Below are 21986 nucleotides of genomic sequence, written 5' to 3'. Positions count from 1 at the left end.
TTTATTATCTTTTAAACCGCTTTACGAGCATCTTCGATTTTCAATGTGCTCTCTAATGACGTTATGAACTTTGTATATAAGTTAAATAACTCTGTACTTTACCTTTCCAATCCTCGCTATAAGTGTTTATGTGTTGAGAGGAGACGGAGACTCAGAACTGGTCCTAAACCTTCTCATCTATGCAATAAACGAAGCTCGCTCCAATAAATGTTTAATATTTATAAAATCTAGAAACAAGTCTTTTCCTAGCTGTTGGCTTAAATTCCTATCCTATAGAATAGAAAGGCTTTCCATAGTTAATAATAAATTATAAATAATAAAAAACAATTTTATATTTTCCCTTTATACAATGTACACACAATTACATCTTCCCTTATCCGTTCTGAGGCAATTTACATGTTCCTCGACTACATATCAAAGTCATTCTTGCGTGGGCACTTGGTTCTGACGTGGCCCTCCTTGCGACAAAGACCACATCGTCTCGTCTTTTGACCATCAGACGTAGAAGCTGTGGGCTGACTGCGTCCAGAAGGATTCCGATTAGCCGATCCCCAAGAGGTGCTGCCAGCACTTTGGCCTTGGTCCTCATCTCCCCATTTGAAGAAACCGCATGACTCTTCCCGCGTGGGACAGGCATAAAAGGGTCTACCCTGATTTGGCCCGTCTCTTCGGACAGTCAGCTTGCTAGCCAACTTCCCACAGTTGCACTTCACATCCTCTCCGTCGACTGGAGTCGTGGTATTCCTCTCCTGCTGTTTAGTTTTCGTTTTAGTAATGGTGACCGTACTACTGGAGTTTGATCGTATAGATGATTGGCCACGCTGTGAGTAGCTCTGCTGAATGCTAGGTAGTGTAGCCACTCGATTGGAGCCCCAGGAGGTGGTGCTTGATTGAGCACTGCCAGAGGAATTCTTGCCTTTGACGGACGACGATGGTTCATCAGCCCACTGAAAGAAGTTGCATTCATCCGGTTTGGGACACTTGTAGAACTTCCTGCCTAGATTGGGACCATTCCTGCGAACAGTGTTCTGGCGAGCTGGCTGCTGACATCCAGTACACAGCACTGTTCCTGTTTCAGGAGCCGAAGCGGGTGGTGTGGTATCCCATTCGACACTGTCCCATCTCGGTCGTTTAGCTGCTGGTTTTGGAGGAGGAGTGGGAGCAGCAGTACTGAACGACGCTCGCTCCCGAGTTCCCCAAAGCACTGGCATGTCGTCCGCTTTGTCCTGCTCCTGTACCCATTCCGAGAGGCTCCTGTCCAGGTGCTGGTCCATATTGGAATTAGCCTGCACGGTTGCGCCGTTGACCAACGCCTCAAATTCAGCATCATCGTCCGCGGCAAACGCGGCGGCAATGTCGTCATCCAGAGGAACCATACTGATGGTTTTGGGCTGGCTTGTATTTGATTCCACAGATTCAGCAGCAGCCAACATGGCGTCCTCAAAACCATCGTTACTATCGAAAAATTCATCTAGTTCATTGGTGGAGGAATTTGTAGTCGCTGCATTTGTAAAGTAGCTGCGTATGCTGCCAGACGACTTGCCGGTTTCATTTTTGTTGGCAGTTGTTTTCGGCTCTTTCGTCTTTTTCGGCTTTGGCTCACTTGGAGGCTTTTTAGTAGCTTGTTTTTTAGATTCGCTGCTAGGTTTCTTTCCTCTTCCTGATGTAGGGTTCCCGCGACTATTTCCGGATCCAGAGGTATGGCCTCCCCCGCCCAAACTTGGTCCGCTGCCCCATCCTCCAGAGCCGCCTCCACCGCCAGAGCCACCGCCGCCGCCTCCAGGTCCTGGTCCCGGACCCCATCCTCCACCTCGCACCTCACCCACTATGCCTCCCACTTTCTTGACCGAATCCAAATTAATGTTGAACGTGGTGCGAAAGAGATTATCGCAGGGCAAGCAGGTCTTGTACCAACCGTGAGGCGTATTGAAAACCCCGCGATAGTATGGCGTACTCAGGCGGAACTTGAGCATCCTGTATCCATCGCCACAGGTGGGACAGCACTCGTCTAGCACGGAAACGTCCTTACACTCTGTCGGAAGCCAGACTACGTTTTTACAGTCGGGAAAGTTATTGCAGCCAATATACCAGCCCTGCTGGTTCTTTCTCGGCTTTAGTGCCAGAGGAGCCTCATTGCACTTTGGGCACTGGAAGATCGTTTGCATAAGGCCTTGACTTGGACCACCTCCATCGGCTCCTTCCTGACCCGAAGAACTCGCCGCTGGTGTCTCATTGATGCGAGCCGATATTTTAGCGTCCATGGCGGTAATCTTATCGGTAATCTGCTGGTAGGACTGTTTGTACTTGGCGATCTGTTCTGTCAGGACCACCTTGGGATCTTTCTGCCCCTGGCAAATTAGTTTCAGGTCCGATTCAAACTCAGCACGAAGTTGTGGCTTGGCAAGAGTCAATTCCATGGCATTGTATCCCTCATATAATCCCATTCCTATAACTCCAGGTACCAAAAAGCCCTTGTCCAGCACCCCAATGTAGCCGCGTTCCTTGATCGTATTTATGTGCTCAGCATGCGTGGCATCTGTACCAATCCCATGTTTTTCCATAAGTGCAATCAGATCCGCTTCAGTCAGCAGAGGCGGGGCTGTGGTGGCACCTTCGTGGAGCGACACTTCCGTGGGCTCAAAGCGCTGCCCGTTTTCATAGTGATGGATCTGTTTGGCACTCCACTTGTCATAAACATAAACATCCAGGTAGTTTCGCTCGTGGATAACCAGACCATTGGCAGTGAACTTCTCACCGGCAATGTCGATGTGGACAAGGGTTTCGGAACCGACGGCATCTTTGCTGACGCAGGCGAGGAAGTGCCGGACGACCAGTTCGTACACTCGCGCCTCGTTTCCCTGCAGGTCTTTAGAAGAAATCTGTTTGTTGCATTGGGCAAAAGATTTAAATACAAATTCGCTTACTTTCTGCAAACTTGGTGGGATGAATGGGAGGATGCGCCTGATCCGACTTGTTACCGTTTCGAGGATTTGGTCCCCACTCCATCACCCGTTGGGCAAATGCTCCCCAGTCGCTGTGACTCGTTTGCATTTCAACTAGTGGGGCTAGAGCGAACTCCTTGGAGAACTGGTTGGTTTCCGTACGGGGATAGCTGATGAAACCCTTGCTATATAGTTTTTCGGCGATGGTCATCGTCTCCTTCGCAGATAGCTTGAGTTTCCTGGAGCCAAGCTTTTCCATTTCCACTGTATCCAGCGGAGTGGGTCGCCATTTGTGTTTGGGCTTAACGGTTACGCTCTCCACGAGCGCTCTGGGATCCGGCTCAGCCAGGCATAGGAGCAGATAGTTTTCACAAGCTTCCTTATCAAAGAGTCGGTTTCGGGACCAATTAAACTCCACCGTCAAGTCATCAATTGTGTGCAGAACTAAAAATATAGTATTAATTGCTTTCCAATGTCCTACTTATTGTCCTCCTACCCTTAATCTTCCAAAATGGCTCGGATACAAACGCCTCAATCTCTTTGTACCGCTCGGCGACGAATCCCAGAGTGGGAATTTGGCAACTTCCATAAGAAATGAGCTTATCCGCTATCTTTTCGGGGAACAGACGTTGTAGGCGCATTGTCTGAAATCGTGTGATGGCGGCACCAGTTCGCAAATCCAGTTCCGTGCGCACATCCACTGCATCGCTCTGCCTTTTGTCCGGCTGACCCAGTTGCTGCAAGGCCCGACGCACCGCCACAGAAGTAATCTCCGAGAAAGTGGCACGATAAACCGGAATATTAGGTTTGATAGCGCGACACACATCGATTATCTCGTAGCCAATGTTCTCGCCCTCGCGATCGCAATCCGTCCAGACAATCAATCCCTGACAACCGCGGACCTCGCGCTCCAAGGTCCTTTTGATGGGTTCATAATCTGAGCTCACGCCCTTCTTCACCGGCGCGTCGAATAAAGAGCGCGGATCCACCGTTTTCCAATTTTTGTACGACACCTGGAATGCCAGCTGCATCAGGTGGCCGGATACGGAGGTCATAACCATTTTGGCATTCTGTCCGCGCACAGGGGCCTCGAAGTCGAAGACCTTGTTGTACACCGAGTAGCCTTCGCGCTGTGGGCAGGGAAGCAAATAAGTTGTGTTTATATACCACAATGCCCACTAAATTACATACCCTTCGTGCTGCGCCGTTGGACAGCAAGCCGGCAATAGTTTTAGCGGCGTCGTTCTTCTCCGCCACGTTCAGGTACTTCATTGCTTGGTCGGGACTAGCGCAGAATCTTCTATGCGAGGCGAAGACAGGGCGAAAACATGTTAGGACAGCTTTCATTCAAATAAATGCGCATTAAAGTAAAACCAAACTTTTGATCGCGCCATATGATGAGTAAAAATATCGATGAGCTTATCGATGTTCTTTGTTCAGTCATCGATTTCCTGGCAGCCCTGCTGTTTTCCAGCTAGTAACAGCGAAGTGGCGCGCCTTTTGAAACTAATGAAAATAGCAGTAACGCCCACAATCAAAAAACCTTTTAAATCTGTAAGTATGATTGCCACCCTTTAAGCAATAATAGACATTATTTCTCCTGAAATACGAAACTATTTTATTTATTATATCTCTCTATATAACTTGCTGTTTAGCATTCACGTTGCTATGATTTTTTTCTTTTTTTGACTTTCATTGCGCTTGTTTTTGGGGATTTTTTCTTTGCAATTTTTTTGTTCTTTTAGTGTTTTATCGTTTTAACTCAACATAAAATCTTAACAATTATATATCTGCGTATATATATTTGTATATAAGAAAAGGATAGAGTGAAAAATGTGTAAATACAAAGGTAGTTCACGATCTTTAACCAATGGTTTGTCTCGCGCTATTTCGCATCGAGCCTTGGAGTTTGGTTGCATTTCGCTGTTGAAGTTGTAGTTTCAGTGTTGTTATTATGGACTTAGGCTTAGCTAAACTCATTCGTATTTTTAGGCGATTTATAACTTATGTTCAGTAAAATATTAGTAATATTTAGAGCGTTTAATTGAAGTGTGCAAAGTGCTCTTTCATTCTCAGCACTGCCACACACTTAGCAGTTAGATATAGAATAACAACAAATACATGTTAAGGGTTTCCTAACACTTGTGAGCCACACGGAGCTTTCCCGGCCGCCTCAGCAGCGCAGGGCGATGCATCAACGACGCCAAGATCGATCCTCAGATTCCTCGTCCTCCTCCTCATCCTCCAGGCGCAGCTCCGGCAGCGTGTCACTGCCTAACAGACTCTCGCTCTCACTGACGGACTGAATTAATTGTTTGGGGTTCTCTAGGCTAACGGCCATGGCACCTTGTGCAGCGGACTTCTCAGCAGGGGCGGCCATTGGAGCTGGTGCGGGTGTTACCACGGGAGCCCACGAAATCTATGGTTGCATAAAGAGTTAATATACTGCCGTATTCGCACAGCAGCATTTGTCATTCACTCACCTGCAGGCGCTTGTCTTTGTACATTTTGCCCCGGAGCACAGCCTGTTCGGCATTGAGACGGGTTGCGTATGAGAGTATTAACTGTGGAATCTCACGGTCTACATCATGCTTAGAAATCTCGCCAAAGTTCTGTGAAAAGACACCCGAAATACTGTTAGTTCATGTTCATTGCAACCCAAAATCAGAAACCTCAATTAATCTCATTTTAAGAACGCAGCACAAAACTTACCTTAAAGTGCCCCAGGACAAAGTCTGCCTCTTCGGCCGCAAAGCCAGTGACCACAATAGCCTTTGGTCGCCTATCGACGCGCGTGGGTCCCTCCGGCAGATTCGGACGCTTGCGTCCTGCACCGCCACCAGGTGCCCCGGAAGCAGCTGCATAGTGAGGAGACTTGTTATTCGCAGCTGGGCCAACACCTAGATTGCGTTGTAACTCCTCCAATCGCTTCTGTATGGCTGTAGTGTCGTTGCCCTCCTGTTGCTGGGCTATTAGCTCAAGCTCCATATCAAGCAATTCCTTCTTTTGCTGTTCCTTGGTCTTCTTGACGGGGGGTTGTTGCTGCTGCTGTTGTTGCTGGATTTGCGCTTGCAGCTGATCTTGGTCAGCCTGGATTTCTTTTCGTAGTTTGTCGATAGTCATTTGCAGCACCTTTATTGTCTGCAGAGTAGGGGCCCTCTGGGGATCCTGCTGGTCCATTCGCTCCACCAATTCCAGAGCAGTCTTCATCTGCTTCATATAGCTCTGGAGCAATTCTTGTTTGCGTTTGCGCAGGCCGTTAGCCAATTGGTGAACTGCTTTCTGCTGCTCCTCCTGTTTCTTGCGTATGCTAGCAGCATTGGCAGCGGGGTTCAAGGGACGACCTGATCCCGGTGCTCCCGAACCAGCTGCTCCTCCTGCTGAGCCGCCAGCTGTCGTTGTATTTAGCTTGAGACGCATTGATGCCGGAGCCGCTGTGTTGGCTTGTTCTGACGCAGGAGTGCCAATGTTACCAGTTCCCGCCTCAGTCAGAGGATTGGCATTGCTGATCTTCGCACTATCAGCATTGGGTGTTGGCACTGCCGGAACGTTATGCAGATGGTACTGGCTGGCGTTCTTCCGCCCACCGCTTCCTCCACCACCACCCATCTGGTTCATCTGGCCCACATCCGCTCCACTGCTGTCATTGTGCCAGAAGACCTTAATAAATCGATTGTTTAGCACCGCCTCCGTGCTCCTGTAGGCCACATTTGCTTCAGCATGTGTGGAGAAAGTCACAATAGCTGCCTCTGGATCGCCTTCGTACGAAACCTGAATGTTAACAATCTTGCCGAACTTCGCAAAGTGGTTGTTCAAATGGGCGATGGTGTTTAGTCCGCGTGGTACTTTTCTTAGCTCCAGCGAACTGTTATGTTGCTGCATATTGGGATTGACCCGCGGGCCTAGACGACTGTTGATCGGCACCTTTCGCTTTGTGGGCACATCGGCAATGGCCACTGTGTCCTCCAGTTCGAAACGTCGCTTACCAACCTCAGCAACTCCACCCGTGGGAGCGCCATCAACCACGGGAATAGGTATCAGTTGGCGCTGCAACGGAGTGGTTACCGCAGTGGGATTGAACGGAAATGGCATCATGGCAGCCTGCGGAGGAGCGCCTGGATTGCGCGCATAGTCAGCGGGATTGGGAACGCCCATCGGATTGGGCCCAGAACCACTCATCAGCGTGTTTGGTCGCACATTACCGCTGAAGGGGTTAATGGTGGTCTGTCCCGGTTGCGATGGCGGAGGCACTGGTCCCTGACCAGCTCCTGGTGGCGGACCTCCGCCCCTCGCCCATATTTCGGGCGCATCCGGATTGTACTCACGCATTGACATCATGAGGGCCGAGTTGTTGATACCCTCGAACACGACCGGATTGATGCCGTGGTCCCAGGGACATGTTTCACCCCTGACACAGTAACCCTTCTCGTCAAAGTCCCGGCATCGCTGACGAGGATGTGAAGCCGGATGCTGGACGGGGAGTGGCGCCGCCACTGGAGCGGGAGTTTGGTTAGCTTGGGCTGTTTGTACTCGGTCCGGGGAGTTCTGGTTGCGCCGTGCGTTTCGTTCCGGTGACATTGACCGACTGTGAGAGCGCCGGCTCTTATTGTTGCCAAATCGAGGACGATCATCTGCGATACCTCCGATGCGTCGGCGATCAAAGTTGCGCCGGCCATGATGGCGATTGTCGGTCTGAGAGCCTGGCGGAGATTTGTTGCGGAACTGGCGTTGAGTTTTCTCGCGTTCATTCACCCGTCGGTCGCGTGATCTGGACCGCCGAAAAGTGCGCTCGTTAGACCGCGAACGGGAGCGGGAACGAGATCGCAGGGAGGCACGTCGCCGTCGACTGTCGCGCGGCTGGTTTTCCTTGTCGGCATAACCCGCCGCAAGACCTGCTCCGCCGGGACCACCTCCTCCACTACCGCTCACGGCGCTGCTTCTACCCGGTGGGCTGGCACTGCGCACATGATGGTGTTGGTAATTGGAGGCGGACTGTTGATTGTGGGAGTCTTTGGTTTTGTGCTGTTGGTTAAATTGAATATATTAACAAAAGGCTACGACGAAAAGTCCACAAAAACTTACATCGAAGGATGGCTTGGCATCTGTAGAGGCGTGCATGGCAATACCGGCTTCCTGGCTGATAAGGGCTAGGGCCTCGGCTTCCTTGGCATCTTGACTGGCCTGCTCCAACTTGACCTGATTGCTATCGGGGTGTATCACATTATCTTTAGGAGGCGGTGGAGGGGAATCAGCAGCCAACACCGCTTCGATGTCGTCCTGGGCCCCATCAATGGCCAGGGCCAGTTCCTGGTCGAGTTCCAGCTCAGCGGTGGATGCACTGGAGGCCGTTATTAGGGGCGCGGTAGGGACAGTCAGGTATTCCTCGCTGGCAATGGCATCGAAGAGGCGTTCCACGAAACGCGTCGTTTCCTCGGACAGGAAAACATCAAGCTGCTCGATCATGATCCGCTTGAGGTCTTTATCCGATTTGTCCTTCTTAAGCAGCGCGATGACATAGCGCGCCAAGGCCGAGGAGTCCGCATCGCAGCTATAAGTGGGGAGGGTTATGAAAAGGTTCAGCTATGAAAGAGCGGCTTGCAAGGACTTACAGTGGCTCCAGAACCACGCTCAGCCAATCCTTGAGCTTGTCCGAATTCTCCAGAATCATGCTAAGGCGGGTTGTTCCTACTGGTTGCTGTTGTTTTTGTTTGTTGGTTGGGGGCTTCTTGCGTTGGTCTGCGCTAATCTGGGTGGGGGGTTAATCGTGCTCGGGGGGCACACACGCCCGAAAAATTATTTTTAAGTTGACCTCTGTCGCTCGGGCGACTATGCTGCGGCAATTTGGGTGAACTTCTAACTTCCTGTTGCCGTCTTTGCTTCTGCTTTTAATCTCTGAAATTGGATTTCAGCGTTTATTTCACTTTTTGCTGAACTTTTTCCTTCTCTTTCAATTAAATGTAAGCGCTGAGCAGCTGCTTCTTCTTCCACCTCTGCTATCGTCAATAAGAAAGTTTCTCGATTTTGCTACCCGATACTTTTTGCTTGCGTACGAGCACGACGCACACACACAGCCACACAGCACGTACAAACACACAGGCACGCACCACTCACATACATACTTATTAGAAGCACCCAGTTTTTTGCGCCCAAATTTCTTGGGTTTTTAGAAACCTTTTTTCAACACAAACTCCAAAGTCACGTACCTCAAGCCTTAAATATATCTTAATTATATGATTTGTACAACAAATTGTAGTTTAAACAGCTATTTTTTGTAATTTTCACTGCACTTTTCCTGTTGCAAGGTTGCTTTTGACGAGTCTAGGCTGCGTAGTCGATATTTTTCAATGAATATCGATAGCCTTACCAAATGCCCTCGAAATAGTGCTGACAGCTATCGGCTATTATTTATACAGCTAAAGAACGAGAATATAAGAAATGTAAATTGAATATGTTTAGTGTTTGTGCTGCTGCTCAAGAAATTAATTTTATAAATTATTTTGGATTTATGCGATAAGAAAACGTGGGCATACTGGCTTATTTATACACCCTATAAAGGTTCGGAATTTAGCTAGAATTCGGCTAATTTGTCTCAATACATTTCAAACCGCTTTCAACCCTGGTAATTTCGTTTATCTACGAAATTCTTTTTGTTGTGTATTAGACGTAAATTATTGCCATGTGCAGCATTGGTGAAGATGACTTTGGAGACGAGGGCGCCGCCCATGCCATGGTCGTAGAAGCCCTACCATTGGGAATCGTCCTTAGTCCCGGAAATTGCAGCAAATGCGATGTAAACTCCGGCGAGCTCTACAAACTTAACTTCCGGGCAGCGGAGTGCCGGGAATGCTTTTTGACGTACGCGAGGCACAAGTTCCGGGCAGCTCTGGGAGCAGCCAAGATTCTGCCAAGAAACGCAGAGGTGCTCCTTGTCCTGGACGGCTCTGCGAAATCGCTCGTGCTGCTCGACATGTTACACTTTGCACAAACACAGAACCAATTTAAAAGACTCCATTGCAATGCACGTGTGGTCTACGTGGAGGAGCAGCAAGTGCAAGACCGCGATCCTGTAGATTTGGAAGCTCTTCTGAGCTTATCGGTACAATACGCGCCCTTCGATTTCTATGTGATTGAACTGGGACAAGGGTGCTCCTTGCAGCGGATCAAGGATTACAGTCCTTCCCTCAAGGCAAACAACGAGCTTATTCACAAGCTCCAGAAACTGCAGAGTCTGACAGCTCGCCAGGATTACCTTCAGCAACAGCGCAAGAACCTGATCTGTTCGGTGGCCCAGAGTCTGCAATGTACTCACGTCTTTGAACCTAACATAAGTGTGGACTTAGCAACCCAGCTGCTGACTGCAATAGCGCTAGGTCGTGGCGCCAGTGCCGCTTTGGATGTGGCTCTCCTCGACGATCGGCTGTCTGGAGATGTTAAGCTGCTGCGACCCCTGAAGGACCTAAGCGAGCAGGAGATTCAATTTTACATACATGCACAGCGACTGAAGCCACTTTTCCAAAGCGGCTCACATTATGGTATGGAGCGTGGACCTACTGCCAGCTTACAGAACCTTACATCAGCCTTTGTGGCCAATCTGCAGCATAACTACGCCTCCACAGTATCCACCGTGTTCCGAACGGGTGACAAAATAGCTGTCAATTCCGATCCAGAGCAGGCCACTTGTGTTCACTGTCAATCTGCGCTGGACTCCGAACTATCCGACACTCTGTTGGCAATCGAGTACTCCAGATCTGTTTCAGAGGCCGGCGTGAGTCTGTACAAAAACGGACAAGATCTCGAGAGCTTGGCCAAGAAGCGACTGGAGATGCAGGATGGGCTGTGTCACGCTTGCCGCGCCATACAGGCCGAGTTGGAAAGCGGTAACTTGTTGTAGCTCAAAAGAAAATATATATATTTTTTATTCATACTATATTATATTACTACAACTTGGCTAGCTTGTTACTGACGAGTGGATGCAGTGGCAGATGTCCATCGCGTGGCGGTACATTAGAGGCCAGTACGACTTTGTGGAAGTCGTATACGATATAGCGATTGTATTGCTTGGTCTTTTGATGAATGGTGTCCACCGACCCCGACAAGACAATTGTCTGCGTACAAGCGCCTGGCTCCTTAGGATAGAGTTCATCACCAGGAAGTACTCCAAACATGCAATCATCGCAGCGATAGTAAACGGGCTGCACCATTGTGCTTCCTTTGTAGCTCCTTTGGCGGGAAAAATTGAGGAGCTCCTTAAGACTACATAAGTTCATCAGACGAGCGATGTCATAGAGCAGCATGAACGGGAGCCAAATTATGCCTTTTTGGGAGCTTGACCATGCCTCGGTCGGACTCATCCAGTGGGATGAAGCCACCTCGTGCGATTCCAAAAGCAGATTTATATTCTTGGTGCAATCATCCAACATGGTGATATAATAAACAGTGTCATATTTCCGATTGGCAGTGGCTGCTGTCCTCCAAATGGAAAATTCCAGAAGAGCCCAGATATTGGGTATGACTTTATGATGCCTGAAGAGTTCAAGGAATTGCGAGGCATCATTGTGAACCCGATGTTGCCATTCGGAGCGTTCGCTTGGCTCGAGAAGCAAGGTCCTAGGATGACCTGATTTAGAATCCCATTTTTGTAAGTGATCCTGATCGGTGCAAATCAAGATGCCCACCTCTTCAAAGGTTTCCCTGAGCGCAGTCAGTCGCAGTGCAATGTCCTTTGAAAAATGGTCCCCTCCGGACAGAAACTCCGGCCTTGGCGAATCCTGATTGTGGATACTCATTTTTAATTGTTCATCGGTCACACCAAAGGATTTAAAAAAAGTTATCCATTTTGCAGATTGATCCTCTTTGGGATCGAAGACGCCGCCAGGAAAGACACAATGGTTCAAAGCATAGGAAGTTCCTTCAGTTCGTTTGATCAATAATAACTTTAGAAAAAAGCAGGCATTCAGCATATGGTTGTAACTTATATGTATCTATACTCTTAACATACTCTGTAGTCGTAATCCTCTAAGGAATCCTCCTTGGCGGCTATTATTAGGCTAGCCGAAGGTCTATAAGTTCCAGTTTTAGTATTTGTCATAGTTAAAAGTCCAGGCCCATTTAATTCCGCGATCCAATTTTTCAAACCTTTGATCTTAAGTTTCAAAGCTATAAGAGCTGTTGCTCTTGTTGTTGTTAATGTTTAACGCATTAGTTAACAGACTCGAACCTGAGATACCCCTGAATTAATTAGGAACATTAAATATTTAATTGATTTCAGTAAATAAAAAAAGTGCTCATATAAATAAACCTTTAAATAAAACTGCAGTTTCTATAAATCTTGTAATGGTTTACTGGGACTTTACCATAACATTTTATATGCTCAACACAATGATAAATTTAAATGAATTTCAGATGAAACATTATACCCCACCGCTTTACTTTCAACAGGTGGTATTTGATAAGGGTAAACAAAATCAGCTGGTGAGTAATCGATATTAGCGCCTACTCTATCGATATCGCTGTGTTACCTAAACATGTCAAAGCTTTTGCCCAAAATTCGTTCCTCCTCAAGTTTAATCCTGCTGGCTAAGAACCAAGTTGAAAAGGCCACGTCCTGCGATTACAATGTGAGTTACAGTTTAACTTTAATTTAACTTAACCATGCTGACGTAATGAATTCTTCGACTAGGCTCTCCTCCTTACACGAACGCAGAAGTCCACTTTCATGCCGGAGTCATCGGTGTTTCCTGGCGGAGTGTGCGATGCCTCGGACAGTTCGCCTGCCTGGTTGGATCACTTTCAGCGAAACGAGATCAGTGCCGTTAAGCTGCGGAACGTAAGCCGTGTAAAGGGGCCACGTCCGGATATTTTCCACCCCAAGGCAGATAAGGAATCGCTTGATCCGTATGAGACTAAAATAGCTTTTTTGGGAAATTTGTGTTGTAACTTTCTTTTCGCACCTAATAGTTCCCTAGCACTGCGGCTAACAGCCATACGGGAAACCTTCGAGGAGTTGGGCATCCTGCTGTGCAGGGACAGCAAATCATTGACCTCCACTAGCGGTTATGGAGGGTTCTATGATCAGTTTGATCGCGCCCACTGGCAGCACATCGTCCACAACAATGCCAGCCAATTCCTGGAGCTCTGTAAGCAGCTTGATGTGCTACCGGATGTTTGGTCACTTCACGAGTGGTCCGTCTGGAGAACGCCGTCCACGTTTAAAAAGCGTTTCGAGACGGCTTTCTTTATGACTGCCCTGGAACAGGAACCCAGCGTTCATATCGAACCCAATGAGGTTAAGGATTGTGCGGTAGGTGGACCCGCTGTTATATGAAACAAAAGCGTTACCCGGAACATAAGTTGCATTTAATGAACTATCATATGTTATTCTAGTGGCGCTCCCCATTGGAATACCTTCAAGCGAGCCTAAGGAAAGAACTCTGGCTGCCGCCTCCACAATTCTATGAACTTTCTCGTTGCCTAAACTTCTCCTCCTTAGAAAATCTGCGTCAATTTGCAGCAGAGCGTGAGGTCAAAGGCATTCAGCTGATCCATCCTGTAATGTACAAGTGTAAAAATGGAGTTGTGCACCTCTTGCCAGGAGATGAAGGTTATCCCGGCGATCCGGATGCAACTACCGATAAAATTGAAATCGGTTTATCAGTCGAGGAATTCCGTTCGCAGGCGAATGCTAAATTACATCGATCGGAGCACTGGAACCAGTATCAGTCACAGCTGATAATTAACTTTAACCGGGATGATGGTCAGGTTCATCCACTGGATCCAACCAAATTATAGAGGAAAAGCCAGTATCCTTTATGTCATGTGCATTTATCTAGGTTTATGAGTTGTCCGACAAGTAATATTAAAAATTGTAATATTAAAACTTTTTTATTACGTTCTTAGTTATATATGAATTATAAAGTTCGATTTTGTTTATTTAGTTTTGTTTATTGCATTGTGTTAAAGAACTATTATCTTTGCTATAACATGTTTGAATACCAGGTAGTAAGAATCAAAAAATCAGACAAATTTTAAATATGGTATACAGCATATATCTTTAGTTATCGTATTAATGCTACTGTCCTTTTCCATACCAGAGTTTGTAAAGGTATTCAGCGTCTTCTTGGGAAGCATAGCTGCTTGCGTATCCTTGATTTCCCTCTGATTCTTGCCTTAAACGGAATAGATGGTTTTAATGTGCATCCAAAAGTGGGGCTTGCAAACTTACTGGTTAATTAGTGCCTGTTCCGGGTGAGTCCAGATCTCGTGAGGCTTCGGTTGTGACGGAATTATGTGCTTGCAGCCATCCAATGATCTTTCAATGTTCTTTTGGTTGTTAAGTAGGGCACAAAGTTTATGATCGACCTGGGAGGTGGCCAACTGCAGTCCATGGACAGAGTGCTCGATACTGTTTAGGTTCTCGGACTGGGTGCGGTTGAGTATGACCAGACCCCACTCCAATTGATTGACTTTGCGATTGGCACGATCTGCCAGGGACTTCAGCTCGCCCAGATATCCAACTTGACCCACGATATTGCTTTGCTGCTCCTGAAGGACCTTCGCCTTGTTGTCCAAGTCGATGAGTTCCCCTATGATGGCCTGCGATAGTAGCTGCTGAATCTCCGCCAGATTCGAGTTGACGGATGAGGTCACCTCATTAAGGCTCCGCTCGTATTTGTTTTGATCGGCATCCACTTGACCCAGGGCTCTCCTGATCTCTAGATCCACTTTGGTGAAATCCTCAATAGACTTTTCATTTTGACTCTGGATTGCCTTAGCAATGGCTGTCAAATTTCCCACTCCGGTAGCCGTAGCTTGGAAGCTGCTTAGAACGTTGCTTTCCAGCTTGGCAATGGCAACCTCCAATCCTGCAATGACTTCGATCTCGTCGCGCTGATGCTTGAACTTCTCTTCAATGCCCTTCTGCACGTCTTTCACTTCTTGCAGCCCATGGTGTAGCTCTTCAGTACCTTTGATAAGCTTCTCTACTTCGCTGCGGATCTCATGGTCCGCATGGGAATCCTCTGCTGCAGCACAGCATAGGTAAATGCATATCGTTAGCAAAGTCAGTTGCACTTTCATGGTGTTTCTCTGATGGCCGCTCAGCGCTGTGTGTCTCTTGGCGATCCGAGCCGCAACTTAAATAGCCCAACTTAAGGTTCAAAACGTGTCTTAGACTGAGTTAAGGTTGTATCAACCACCCACTTCACTTCAGTGGGTGCAGCTGCAAATGTTGCTCCAATCTGTAATTGTGTGTTTACGAGAATTTCCATACTACACTATATTGTCCAGCTTAGAAGATAGTCGCGAACAAGTGTTTTGATACTATCTTATAGCTGCAAATACACCAAAGCGAACTATGTTATATGCTGTCATTCTAAATAATTACTGGTTCATCGGCTTTTTGCTAAACTCCGGAGATTGTCACGTTTTGAAATTCTTCTTTGTTTTTAAACAGAACTGATTGACCTGGTTTTTTGTATGTTACGGTAGTAATATTACTACTGAAAGACGTGCCCCAGCTGCTTCTTGAGCAAACTCATTCAGAAAATAGGTCTACGACGGTACTGATAACGAATCAAATTTTTTCAGCCACGCTGGCGTTCACCAGGAATATCTCCAGAACGGTTCAGAAATTCAAGATTTCAATCCTTTTTGGAAGGCAGTATTATTACCCTAATGCTTTTTATATATTACCTAAGAACCCTTATATATTTCAAAAAGTTTCATTAAATTTGCATCATTTGCTGTCCATTTTTAAATAACGCTTATTATAAATTAAAACAATAACACACGATAGCACAATTGCTTAAGGATTATTGTTTTATGGTTTACGGTTTATTTTACTAGCTACATATATGAAAATAAAACAACTAAAAATTTCTTCGTTTAAGTTGTTTTTCAATGCCAAAAAGCTCGTATTATGTTAAGATTTTCAGAAAATCTATGGTAAATTAATGTAAGCTATCATATAAGCTTTCGATGTTATGCGTTAAAGCATATGATTTCCATGTTACTATATCTATTTATCCAAGATATTGATTAAATCCTTGTTAAGAAAAATGTACAGAATTGATTTCTATTGTTCTTTTTTTTATTTATTTATAAAAACAAACAAATTATTTATTTATAAAAACGAAGTAGTGAAAGTCCAATAAAAGTTTTTTTTAAATGTTTTGAAAAGTTGTATCGGTCTCGGCAGCAGTATTTGTTGTAGTGAAATCTTTCGTTAACTCTTTAGTATCCTTGAGGGGGAGAACTGTCTCAATACCAAATTTTGAAGGACTCTCCTGGCTGGATGATTTCGTCACTGTAAGATTTTGGTTCATGATGGGGCTTATGGGAGTCCTCGTGGTTAGGCTTGGGATTATAATCCACAGGAAGCTTGTAGGACGCAGGCTGGTCATGTGACAATGGAACGTAGGATGCCGGAGTGGAGTGCTCTTTCTTGGGACATTGCTTTGGCTTGGCATCGGAGCTGGCACCGTGGGCAGGAGCTGGGTTCCATGGCTGGCGGTGGTCAACTGGGGCGGACTGATATGGTGAGACGTACTCCCAGGGCACCGACTGCCGCCAGGACACGGCGCTGGAGCTCTGATAGTTATTCTTTGGCTCGGGGGACTGAGCATAGGCGGTAGCTTTGTGATTTCCAGAGTGCTCTCCTGTGAATGGCAAGAAATTCATTTCTGATCCTAGTCTGGTGCCAATCAGGACAACTTACCGTGTTTGGGCTCTTCCTTGATGCTCCACACCTGTTCCAGTTCCACTGGCTTGGGCTTGGGATGAGCATACTGCGACTCCGGGACCTCAGCTCCGTAGGTGGGCAGGTAGGACTCGTCTTGGCCATACTGCGGATGGGGCTGGTGCCGGCTGCACTGTTCCAGACCCAGCTCGATGCGTTTCTGGGAGATGATCAGTTCGCGGAGGACAGCCTCCACTTTCCAGGAACTGTGAGGTTGCAAATGCTTCACTGCATCGATTAGGAGGACCAGGCGCTGCTCCTGAGTGCGATTTTGCTGCTTCAATTGCTGCTCCAGCGCGTCCAGCTTGAGGTTGGAGTTCTCACTGAGCTCCTTGACTCCGGCCAAAGTCTTCAGCTCCACCTCGACGTTGATTTGGGAGGTCTCCAAGCTATCGAAGGTACACTTCAGGCCATTTAATTGTGGCAACACCGTCCTAGTAATAAGTTTGGCCAGCCCGTCGATGCTGCCGTCAATACGACGGGAACTGTGGAGCACATGCCTCTGATAGGCATCCATTTTAGCATCCAGCACATTGAGTATCTCCTTGGTGCCCTCCTGCAGGCGGATCAGTTCCAGTAGTTGTGCCTCCGTTCGATTGCTGTATTCCTCACCCTGCTTGGAGATGTTCTCAAGGGTAGCAACAAGATTGCGGGAGCCAACATCCAGAGCAGCAGTTAACTTTGCTAGCACGTCCTCCACGAGTGTCAAGACCTTCAGTGCCTCCTTTTGCTCCGCCAAACCGACCTGGGTCTCCTCGCTTACTTGAGCAATCCTGGTCAAAAACTTATTGGCCTCCTCTACGCCTTTCGCATTGTCCTTCAGGAGATCAGCGATGCTCTCTTTCGCTTGAATGCGACAGAGGCAGACGCCCAGAAAGAAGAACGTGATCAGTAATTTCATTTCAACTGCAAGTTGCTTTAGACTGGAAACACCAATTGCAAGTGTCTTTCGATGTCCGAGGGCAGCGCTTAAATATGTTTGCAAACACGTGTGGGATGGAACTAATCTGTTTACGTTTTTGCCCTTCTTGCTTGTTTCTTCATCGTAATCTCGCTAAAAAGTCAAAGTTTGAAATTCGCACGAACTCAAACTTTAAAAATTCAGCGCTTTGTTTAGGCGACTATCGATCATTTTGTGCCACAGGAGTCGTTATCGTGCCTATCGACCAATCAGCTGATTGGAGGGAACAAAATAACCTTTTGATTTTGTTTTCATTGTAACATAGGTAGAATTAGAGTTAAGCTAATCATTTAGCAAAATATCTGCAGACATGAGCAAAGCTGCTCCTCCTACCAAGTGGCGCACCTCAGCCAGTGTAATCCTGGTGTCCAGAGACGCTGCCAATAGCGAAGATTACAAGGAAAGTGAAGAGGCCATTCCCAGAAGTGGATAAACCATAATCCTGACCTTTCAGGTGCTTATGCTGAAACGCAGCGATGCCACGGCGATGGTGGTCAATCAGACGGTGTTTCCCGGTGGCCTCCTGGACACCGAAGCGGATGAAAGCGTAGCATGGCTGCAGTACCTCGAGGAATTCGGTGTTCCAAAAGAGGCACTACGCCGCCTGGTTCTCACCCGCGACGATCGTCCTGCCATTCTGGCGCCTCAGGGCACTGGCTGCTACGATCGGTTCTTCGAGCGTTCTCGCATTTGGGCTCGGTGAGTCCAAAGGTTGCGCTAAACTCTGTCACACTGGCAGTTAATCTATGACCTTTGTCTTTGTAGAGAGATTACACTGCGACTAACCGCCGTGAGGGAATGCTTTGAGGAGGTCGGTCTGCTACTTTGTCGGAGCCGGAGTCAGCTGAATTTCGGTGCGGTAACTTGCGCTCAGGATGTCTTAGACCTGGAAACGTGGCAGCGAAGGGTGCACAACAAGCCCACTGAGTTCTTAACCCTCTGTCGTGAGCAAAAGGTAGTTCCAGACTTGTGGGCGCTGCATGAGTGGTCTGCTTGGGCGAGTCCGGGATTCATGCGCAAAGGGTGGGTATGGGGACACAAAATGATCTTAATTGTAGTAAGGTAAGCTTCTTGTTCCTAATATAGTTTTTATTGCAATGTGCAGGCATGAAACCGTTTTCTTCATGGCTTTTGTGGACAAGCAACCCAAATTACTGGAAGAACCTTCTGAGGTCAAGGAAACGCTGGTAAGGCTAGCTCTTTAAACTCCATATTCAGTATAATAGAATTATATACTTATATAGTGGCTGTCACCGTTCGAACTGCTGCGTCTGGGTAATTTGGGCAATGTTTGGTTCATGCCACCACAGGTCTACGAATTGTCCCGGTTGATGGGCATCAAGGAGTACCAACGTCTGTTGGAGTTTGCAATCAAGCGCAGCGGATTGGGCACGACCATGTACTTGCCGGTTGGCTATAACTGCCAGGGTTCTATGGTTTTTGTCTTACCTGGTAAATTCTATGACCATTCATTCAATTACCCAAATTAGTTTCTGAAATGATTATTTACCTTAGGCGATGACTTCTATGTTCCCGAACCTCACTTGGTGCACGAAATTATCAGTTTTCCTGGGTCAGAAGATGAGTTTAGAGCTCGTTCAAAGCATCTGCATCGCTATACCTATGGTCCTGCAATTCGGAGCTTGGAGTTAAATATTTCCCCGCCAAATGGACACCTGAGCCCGCTGAAAATTCATCCGGAGCGCCAAAAGCTGTAATCACATTCCGTAGCTGGACGGGTGGTGACCCCAGCTGCTAAGCTCTGATAAGATGCTAAATGTTACCCCTGAAATGGGGCAGCCACAAATTGGTGTTTTGAAATTATTTTAAGCGGCTTTAGCTGGCCATCAAATTATCAAGACGGTGGCTCCGAAGAGCATTAATTATTATTTTATGTGACAAATTTTAATTAAAAAATGTACAGTTTAAGTTAAAGTTAGTAGACACTTAGCTTAAGATGAAGGTGCCCCTTTTCGGGCATCCGTTTTTTATGGCTAGCACATCAAAAGCGCAAATTCATGCATATTTATGTCCGCCCCTTGAAAACCGCAAATCGCAGTAAGAATGGGAATGGAGTTGAAGAGAGCTTGTGGTAGCTCAGACAGTATATAATTTCATCCCATTAGAAATGCATTTAAATCACTTTGTGTACTGCGACACCCACCCACTCTTCCAATGTTCATCGCCACCTGCCGTGTGACTTTGTGCGCTTTACAGCCTTGTCTTTTGAATCCCAACCAGCCTGCACAACCACCCCCCGACGTGCCGTTTAAAAATCAAAATCTCAACGAGCTTCGTTCCCCACTTTTGTTTGCTCCGTGCCCGCTCGACTGTTTATTATGCGTTGTAAAGGACCCAGTCAGGACAACCCTCCTCAGGACTTCGTAAACTGCCGGAGGGGGTCGACTTTCAACGGCTGAGGCTGTGTAACAATTACTTCGTTTAATTTAACCTTTTGTGGCTGACTTCCGGCGTTTATTGTCCTGCTGCTGTTCATTTAATATCGATTAATTATGCTATTATGTGGCCCAGCGGAAGTAACCATTATGGAGTGTAATTAATGAGTACCCCCCACGTATCATGGCAGAGCAAAGCTTACTCCCACGCATTGGGAATGGAGTGGTTATATCAGTGTTGCTGAAAATAGTTTCCAAGGCATGGGGCAACTAATGTTGTCCAAGAGGTGTAGCTCACCAAGGTACCTTCTTAAGCAATCGTATTTTAGGCTTGTCTTCTTCAAATAACAATATATATAAAAATGTGACAAGTTTAATTGTTAGTATCTTGATTAATTGTAAAGGCATTTTCTGATATTGTATTGCATATTATTTATGTAGCTCTACTTTCTTAGCACGAGTAAATGTTCTATTATTTTTACAGCTTTTCTTGCGAAATCGTGCCCCTGGCAACACTGTTCTGAACTGATTTTCTAATTAACAGACATCGCAGGCGGGAAGGTCGACAAATCCGCCCATAAATTACACATTAAATTTAAATGCATAATGTGACAAAGAGTCCGGGTGAGTTATGAGCGCCAAAGCCGCTTAGCAGCTACTAAGACATCTCGGGACCCGGGTAATTTGGCATCTCAGGAGCAGGCGGCCCAGGACTCTTGATTTATGCGGGAATGAAAAGCGACTTAGGAAAACGGAGAAGACAAGACCTGTAATTGAATTTAGAGCTCATTTTCATTGCCCCGACATAATGCTGATTTACGTGGCCGCCGAATTGCTGGAATTGGCTTATTAATTGCCTAGAAGCTGCAAATGCATATCACGTACTACCCGCTATTCGCATCTCCTCTAAAAGCGGCCAATTAGGGCGATTATTCGAGGAGGTCCTGTTCACCTGGCGGTGACATGAATGCCAAAACAGCGCTTGGCCAGATCGATTCGCAAGTAATTGACAACTTCTCGCCCGGACTTCCCACGGGTGTAACAAAACACACACTTGTTCCGGAGAGATTTATTTTTATTGTGCGCATTGTTTGCACTCAACTCGACTCGACTTGGTCTCCATACCCTGTACTGATAGGTAGGGGCGTGATGAGCCGGGGGAGATTTATGAATGCTGCGTCTGAATCTAACTGTTGGAGTTCATGAAATCCATATTAAGTCCGGAAATTGTAGTTTATCTATGGTGTTGGTACTTAAACTTGACTTTACTTCACCTTAAGCAAGAAGAGGTATGCTAGGATTATTTTTATATAAAACAAATGAGTATGGTAAAATCTGGCTTTTAGTGAAGATACAATACACGTATTTTGACATGGTGGTTTGTCGAATGGCGGCTTCTCTTTGACGGCAGCATCTGTTACCAAATATACTTGGTACTGGGTATCTGTTAGTCTGATTCCTCGCCTTACAGTGCGCTCTATTCGTTCTTTCCCCTCGGGGCTGGTCCGCTAAATGAGTATTACCGCAATAAATCGCCGCAATTCATTTAGGGCGAGCCGGCTGGCTGGCAACCCTTAAATCAGCAGCAGAAGCTGCTAACTGTTGATGAGCACAGGCGGTCGGTTTCACCCCTCCAGCCCACTTGCACGGATTGCGGCCCTGCACCCCGCCGGGCACCACCCACTATTCGTCAGACCGTGAACCTGTTACGGCATGTCACATTGTCACTGGGGATTGCCCCTGGCCCAAACCGAAACCGAGTCCCAGTCCCAATCCGAATGGGCACTCTCCTCTCCTTGCTTCTCTGGCTGCTCTGGTCGGACAAATTGCATCAATTGACTTGCGTGTTCAACATAATGGCAATTGCGGCTGCCCCCGGAGTGGGCGGGGATCCCAGGTCCTGGATGGGGGTGTGGCGACGACAGCTCGACTAATGCACTACATGATTTTCT

At 47.0% G+C, this 21986-nt stretch overlaps 8 protein-coding genes across 11 annotated transcripts; 3 read left to right on the top strand and 5 right to left on the bottom strand.

The window, feature by feature from the left end:
- Positions 1-31: 31 nt before the first annotated feature.
- On the bottom strand, positions 32-4358 carry LOC26526813 (DNA topoisomerase 3-alpha). Its single transcript, XM_015157372.2, has 4 exons — positions 4134-4358; positions 3439-4072; positions 2925-3386; positions 32-2866 (listed from the first exon to the last, which is right to left on the bottom strand). Exons 1-4 carry the CDS (start codon positions 4287-4289, stop codon positions 408-410), a joined length of 3711 nt encoding a protein of 1236 aa, XP_015012858.1. The 5' UTR covers positions 4290-4358; the 3' UTR covers positions 32-407.
- Positions 4359-4536: 178 nt separating this feature from the next.
- LOC6549282 (zinc finger protein swm) lies at positions 4537-9438 on the bottom strand. Of its 2 annotated transcripts, XM_001974208.3 has the most exons (6): positions 9146-9438; positions 8552-8834; positions 8025-8490; positions 5655-7964; positions 5426-5554; positions 4537-5361 (listed from the first exon to the last, which is right to left on the bottom strand). In XM_001974208.3, the coding sequence occupies exons 2-6, from the start codon at positions 8608-8610 to the stop codon at positions 5137-5139; spliced, it is 3189 nt and encodes a 1062-aa protein (XP_001974244.1). In that variant the 5' UTR covers positions 8611-8834; positions 9146-9438; the 3' UTR covers positions 4537-5136. The 2 variants fall into 2 exon arrangements, with proteins under 2 accessions (XP_001974244.1, XP_026835721.1); XM_026979920.1 differs by lacking the exon at positions 9146-9438 and having other exon boundaries at positions 8552-9119.
- Positions 9439-9473: 35 nt separating this feature from the next.
- Positions 9474-10934, top strand: LOC6549283 (cytoplasmic tRNA 2-thiolation protein 2). 2 transcript variants are annotated; one of them, XM_026979921.1, is made up of 2 exons: positions 9474-10819; positions 10895-10934. In XM_026979921.1, the coding sequence occupies exons 1-2, from the start codon at positions 9619-9621 to the stop codon at positions 10903-10905; spliced, it is 1212 nt and encodes a 403-aa protein (XP_026835722.1). In that variant the 5' UTR covers positions 9474-9618; the 3' UTR covers positions 10906-10934. The 2 variants fall into 2 exon arrangements, with proteins under 2 accessions (XP_026835722.1, XP_001974245.1); XM_001974209.3 differs by lacking the exon at positions 10895-10934 and having other exon boundaries at positions 9474-10862.
- On the bottom strand, positions 10830-12378 carry LOC6549284 (nucleoside diphosphate-linked moiety X motif 19). Of its 2 annotated transcripts, XM_026979922.1 has the most exons (3): positions 12296-12378; positions 11941-12170; positions 10830-11875 (listed from the first exon to the last, which is right to left on the bottom strand). In XM_026979922.1, exons 2-3 carry the CDS (start codon positions 12028-12030, stop codon positions 10880-10882), a joined length of 1086 nt encoding a protein of 361 aa, XP_026835723.1. In that variant the 5' UTR covers positions 12031-12170; positions 12296-12378; the 3' UTR covers positions 10830-10879. The 2 variants fall into 2 exon arrangements, with proteins under 2 accessions (XP_026835723.1, XP_001974246.1); XM_001974210.3 differs by lacking the exon at positions 12296-12378 and having other exon boundaries at positions 11941-12190.
- A 31-nt stretch (positions 12379-12409) lies between these two features.
- On the top strand, positions 12410-13865 carry LOC6549285 (nucleoside diphosphate-linked moiety X motif 19). Its single transcript, XM_001974211.3, has 4 exons — positions 12410-12559; positions 12622-12836; positions 12900-13242; positions 13326-13865. Exons 1-4 carry the CDS (start codon positions 12467-12469, stop codon positions 13728-13730), a joined length of 1056 nt encoding a protein of 351 aa, XP_001974247.1. The 5' UTR covers positions 12410-12466; the 3' UTR covers positions 13731-13865.
- Positions 13866-14010: 145 nt separating this feature from the next.
- LOC6549286 lies at positions 14011-15045 on the bottom strand. The gene is made up of 2 exons (XM_001974212.3): positions 14164-15045; positions 14011-14107 (listed from the first exon to the last, which is right to left on the bottom strand). Exons 1-2 carry the CDS (start codon positions 15015-15017, stop codon positions 14011-14013), a joined length of 951 nt encoding a protein of 316 aa, XP_001974248.2. The 5' UTR covers positions 15018-15045.
- A 978-nt stretch (positions 15046-16023) lies between these two features.
- On the bottom strand, positions 16024-17615 carry LOC6549287. The gene is made up of 2 exons (XM_001974213.3): positions 16657-17615; positions 16024-16597 (listed from the first exon to the last, which is right to left on the bottom strand). Exons 1-2 carry the CDS (start codon positions 17576-17578, stop codon positions 16200-16202), a joined length of 1320 nt encoding a protein of 439 aa, XP_001974249.3. The 5' UTR covers positions 17579-17615; the 3' UTR covers positions 16024-16199.
- A 220-nt stretch (positions 17616-17835) lies between these two features.
- Positions 17836-19527, top strand: LOC6549288 (nucleoside diphosphate-linked moiety X motif 19). The gene is made up of 5 exons (XM_026980322.1): positions 17836-18337; positions 18404-18661; positions 18744-18825; positions 18883-19090; positions 19154-19527. The coding sequence occupies exons 1-5, from the start codon at positions 18099-18101 to the stop codon at positions 19354-19356; spliced, it is 990 nt and encodes a 329-aa protein (XP_026836123.1). The 5' UTR covers positions 17836-18098; the 3' UTR covers positions 19357-19527.
- The last annotated feature ends 2459 nt before the right edge of the window (positions 19528-21986 follow it).

Source organism: Drosophila erecta, unplaced genomic scaffold, assembly GCF_003286155.1.
Source record: "Drosophila erecta strain 14021-0224.00,06,07 unplaced genomic scaffold, DereRS2 tig00000092-arrow-pilon, whole genome shotgun sequence".
NCBI lineage: Eukaryota > Metazoa > Arthropoda > Insecta > Diptera > Drosophilidae > Drosophila > Drosophila erecta.
The sequence above is the reverse complement of the archived record's forward strand: the minus strand, read 5'-3'. Positions and strand labels throughout refer to the sequence as shown.